This window comes from Sinocyclocheilus grahami, unplaced genomic scaffold (assembly GCF_001515645.1).
Source record: "Sinocyclocheilus grahami isolate Dianchi unplaced genomic scaffold, SAMN03320097.WGS_v1.1 scaffold1158.1, whole genome shotgun sequence".
Taxonomy (NCBI): Eukaryota; Metazoa; Chordata; class Actinopteri; order Cypriniformes; family Cyprinidae; genus Sinocyclocheilus; species Sinocyclocheilus grahami.
Genome location: NW_015506337.1, coordinates 65,439 through 70,856, shown reverse-complemented (window position 1 = coordinate 70,856; position 5,418 = coordinate 65,439). Strand labels below are relative to the sequence as shown.

At 36.5% G+C, this 5,418-nt stretch overlaps 1 protein-coding gene across 1 annotated transcript in view; it reads left to right on the top strand.

Moving 5' to 3' along the window:
* Window positions 1-2,095, top strand: part of LOC107567431 (leukocyte cell-derived chemotaxin 1-like) — an 8,420-nt gene extending 6,325 nt beyond the window's left edge. The window contains exon 7 of the mRNA XM_016253106.1: window positions 1,522-2,095. Within this exon, the coding sequence (XP_016108592.1) occupies window positions 1,522-1,746 (225 nt within the window). The 3' untranslated portion in view covers window positions 1,747-2,095. The remainder of the gene's footprint in view (window positions 1-1,521) is intronic.
* The last annotated feature ends 3,323 nt before the right edge of the window (window positions 2,096-5,418 follow it).

Sequence of the window (5,418 nt, the reverse complement as noted above, 5' to 3'; positions counted from 1 at the left end):
TCGGCTAAAAACACATCTCTTCCATCTTTATTTGACCCTCTAACTCTAGCACTCTCTATTCTAATTCTATTCTTTATAAAAAATAAATAACTAAATAAAAAACTTGCCCCTTTTAGGACACGCACTCTATTCATTTTCTAACTGCTTGTTTTCTTAAAAAAGAAAGAAATAAAAAACTAACACATGCTTCTCTAATCTTTTTGCATTCTGTCTATTTGTTTTCTTTTTATTTATTATACAATTATAATTCTGACTTATATATAATATAATTCTGAAGCAAAAAAAGCCTCTAACACTAGCTTGCTCTATTCTTTTTCTATCTGTTTTCTTTTTATTTATTATATGATTTTTTAAAAAATGTCTCAGGTTACGTATGTAACTATGGTTCCCTGAGTAGGGAACGAGACACTGTGTCCTCTAGGGGTCGCTATGGGAAAACCTAGAGGACATAGTTCGAAGTTCCCTTGAAAGGGAACGTCTCAGGTTACATATGTAACCATGGTTCCCTGAGTAGGGATCGAGACACTGCGTCCTCTAGGTTTCCACATAGTGACCCCTAGAGGATGCAGTTCGAAGTTCCCTTGAAAGGGAACCTTGCTGCGTTCACTGCGTTAAGCTAACTGAGACTTGTTATAGCACTTGCATATCATTGCTCTTTTGTTGATTTTGATTGCGTCCATTGTCCTCATTTGTAAGTCGCTTTGGATAAAAGCGTCTGCTCAATGTCTAAATGTAAATGTAAGTGTTTTTACAATTTAAAAGAACTCTTTTCTATTTTAATGTAACAGTTTTTGCTGCTTTTAATATAGCCCTTTTAACCAAATTTTAAATTAATATAACCATTTGTGCTGCTTAAAAACGTTTGGATAAGATGAAAATAATATATATTTTTTTTATTCATTAAGGATGCATTAAATTGATTAAAAGTGACAGTAAAGACATTTAAAATGTTACAAACTATTTATATTTCAAATAAATGCTGTTCTTTTGAACTTTCTATTCATCAAAGAATTCTAAAAAATAAAATGTAAGTTTCCACAAAAATATTCGGCAGCACAACTGTTTATTTTTGTTTTACATTGATAATAATCAGAAATGTTTGTTGAGCAGCAAAGCAGCATATTATACTGATTTCTGAAGATCGTGTGACACTGAAGACTGGAGTAATGATGCTGAAAATACAGCTGCGCATCACAGAAATACATTACATTTTACTGTAATAATATTTCAGAATATTCCTATTTTTCCTGTATTTTTGTAATAATATTTCACAACTTTACAGTATTTTTAATCAAATAAATGCAGCCTTGTTGAAAATAAAACTTTTTTTCAAAAACATTCAAAAAAAACTTTTGAACAGTAGTGTACAGTCCGGACTTGACTTAACAAAACTAACATTTAATCGTATATAATACAAATTTTTTAAATCATTTCTCAAGCACCAAGTGAACCAGAATTGCTGCCCCACTGAAATAGTTGCACGGTGCTCTGCTCACCGTCTCTTTTCTCTTCTCTCTCCAGCGGAATCAGGAGGGTTCAGAGGGGCCCATGGTGTTCGATCCCATGCTGGACCATCGTGGCATTTGTTGTACAGAATGTCATCGCAGTTACACCCATTGTGAGCGGGTATGTGAGCCTCAAGGGGGCTACTGGCCGTGGCCCTACAATTACCACGGCTGTCGGCGAGTTTGCAGGGTCATCATGCCATGCCGCTGGTGGGCGGCTCGCGTGCTGGGTCTCGTATAAGCTCTCATGTTTCTGCTGGTCACCAGCTGAAGGCACAGTAGATTTGCCCTTAAGGTCCAACTGAAGTATAATGAGGCATTTTCAACAAAAATAAACCTCTGAAAGTCAGACATGGATATACAAATAAACATTTACCTAGCAATAGTTGAGAATATGTAGTTTTGAATAACAGACACGTGTTTTTAGGACTATTAAAAGATGTTTTTTGAATTACACACACTTAAATGTGTAGTGTTTTATTTCTGAGCCACTTGAGGAACCAAACAAAACTGCAATTTGAAATGGAAGACAGGAACAGTCATTATTTTTGCAATTCTGTTTGGTCGCAAGTGGCAAAGAAAAGCATCAGATTTACATGCAAATAAATATTTGTATTGCATTTTTTAAAATGCAAACTGTAAAATACATGCAATAAAAGATATTTTGAGACATGCATTGATTTAAGTTCATGACCTATTCAAAATCATAGTTGACAAATATGGGTTTTGAAATGTTGAACAATGAGGTATAATGAGATATTTTCAACAAAAGTAAACCTCCAATGTAACCATTTACGGAACAAATGTCAGACATGAATGTGTTCTGATATACAAGTAATTTTGAATAGCAGACATGATTTTAGAACTATTCAAATGTGTGTTTTTTTTTTATATACGACTACATGTGAAGTATTTTATTTCAGAGCCACTAGAGGAACCAAACAAAACTGCAATGGGAATCCAATGGAAGACGTTGTTTGATTGGAATAGTCATTATTTTTGCAATTCTGTTCGGTATTGCAAGTGGGACAGAAATTACATGCTTCAGTTTTACATGAAGAACTACATGAAAATAAATATTTGCATTACATTTTTTAAAATGCAAACTGTAAAACACATTTCCACAGCCTCCAGGCAATTAACAAGTACTGAGTTGGATGAAACTAATATCATCTTGAGTCTAAGAGTTGCAACCTAATTTCACAAAATCCTCTGCATAGGCATTAATAACTCATTAAGCTTAGGCTTGGTTTGCTTGTAATCGTTTGGCTAATCCATGAATTAACCCACTGAGATATTAAATGGTATGTACTGCAAGATTTAAATGTACTACACCTTAAAAAGAGAGAAAAGCAAACACCTTCTGAGCTATTCTTAAATGGCTTTAGTGTATTTTGATGTCAACTTTTCTTCCAGGTTTGAAACGAAAAGCAGACAAAGTGAGGTTCAAAAGTACGAGACCACAGTGAAAATCTGGAAATGTTCTTTTCTATTAAAATTGAGCAATTAAAAATTGGAGATTTAAAAAAAATTAAAACAAAGAAATGTAAAATAAAGCAGAAATATGCCAGATAACTAAAGTAAACGAGTGACACTGTTCATGTTATTTTTGTACAGATTTTCAATCATCACTCAAATTGTGTTGTTGATTATGATTTGCAATGAAATAGAGTCTTTTTTCACTCTTTTGGACCCCACGGCATATCTGTGGAGAGAAGTTTCTGTCTCTCTCTCGCTGCATCTTCATCATCTTAAACTAACATGAGTCCTGTGCTACAGTGACGGAAAAAGTCTTCTAAATAAAATATGATATTTCAAATATAAAAACGACCTTATCCACTTCAGTAATTTGAAGGCTGTCTGGTCTGTGTCTTCATTTATTTATTTATTATTCATTATTTATTGTTTTTCCACAAACAGGCAGGCCACAAAGTTCCAAAAGCAGCACGAGTGATTCAGATTTAATGATGTATGAAGCACATTTCAAAGACGCTTTTTGCGCCCGTAATGCTGTTTTCGCACGATCACACTAATGAGGAGGAATCCTCATCACGGGATGCTTTTATAAAATGCTCTTCTGTGATAGCAGTTCATGTTTCAGTCACACCGATGTTGTCTCAGTGGGGAAACATGAGCAGCTCTACAGGAAATCAAATTGACTTTGGCATGTAGTGTCTAAGAATGTCCATGTCAGAAGTGAGCAAACTCACACTGCCTTGAGCAAATGTTCAGACATTTTAGCATTAGACAGGACATTTTTTTCTCTCTCTCTCAAAGGGGTTAAGTTTTATATTTCTTTATGCACTAACAGTTATTTTGAGATGTGCATTGACTGTATCCTATAGTGACAAGTTTGTGACCTATTCAAAATCCTAGTTGACAAATATGCGTTTTGCATCGTTTACACCCACACTGATAACTAGATATATGTGATATAAGCTACTAGAAAGCCAATTCGTGTTGTAAACAGTTAAGGCACAGTCACATTTACCATTTCTCGGCTAATTGTCGTGGGCAAAGTCCAGTATTTTTAATATGATCATCGAGAATTTCGCGTAAAGGTGAAAGATTTCCCCACGTAGATTTCGCAACTGCTTGCTTTTAAAGGGGTCATATGATGTTACATATGAACATTATTTCGTGTATTTGGTGTAATGAAATGTGTTTATGCGGTTTAAGGTTCAAAAAACACATTATTTTCCACATACTGTACATTATTGTTTCTCCTCTATGCCCCGCCTTTCTGAAACGCTAGATTTTTACAAAGCTCATCGGTCTGAAAAGCGAGGTGTGCTGTGATTGGCCAGCTATCCAGTGCGTTGTGATTGGCCGAATACCTCAAGCGTGAGACGGAAATGTTACGCCCCTCACCATACTGTGATGCCCTGTCCAGCCGGAGCGACGAGACAAAAACATTAAAACCCATTATAAACGAGGCATTCGTTGCATCCAGTGGGGACATAATTACTGATTATAATGACTTATACTGTCTTTTTAAGCGTTGCATTGCATCGCGCCGCGTAAACATAAAACCATGTCTGCATTTGTGATCAGAGAAACGACAAACAACAAGCGCTACTCTACACTGCTCAAAACTCGTGTTTGAATCGTCAGTGGCAAATCCTTTAAATATAAAAAACGTACTTACAGTCTCATCATAAACATCTTAAAGACATCTTCTAAACATCTATTTGACATCTGATAGGAAACGTCCTATAGACGTATTGCAGATGAGCAAACACTCTAAAAAATACATCTTGCAGACGTCAAATAGACGTCTCCGTGATGTACGTGTGCTATTAGCTTCTTTTCTAGAGAACCGTGAATGTAGACAACAAGGATGTTATCTGCTCATTCAGTGTGTGGAATAAAATGTGAAATCTGCCCTGCTTTTCACCAGCCAACGATGATTACCGCGCTTTCGTAGCTGATACGTCAGTCTTTCTGTAGGCTATATGATATTAATCCAGCACCCACGCTTGCCAGATGCACTTAAAGCAAGGTGACAAGCGTGATATATCCAGGACCTCCTGATGATACGTGCTCCTGCTCTTGGACGTTAAAGGAGCCCCACGGAGCACCTTTGAGTGCCCTGAAGTGACTCAAATTTGCTGGGAGGGGGATTGGTCGGGAGGACACACATTTCCACCACTGCACTTCCACTGTCACGGCCGTTAAAAGAAAACGAGAGGACGTGAGACAGGTTTTCTTACCTGACCGTGATTATAGGAGTGCGAGGAGTCATCACAGACCCTCATTCGTGTCTGTCTGTGCTAGAAAAGAAGAAGAGCACTAATGGGTGACGGATAATTGCTTCTGCTAATGGTCTCGCAATGTGTATCCACAAATAAGTGTTAGATTACATAAACAATGAGTGGAAAATAAGATGCAATCATTCGCATCTGAGTTGCGG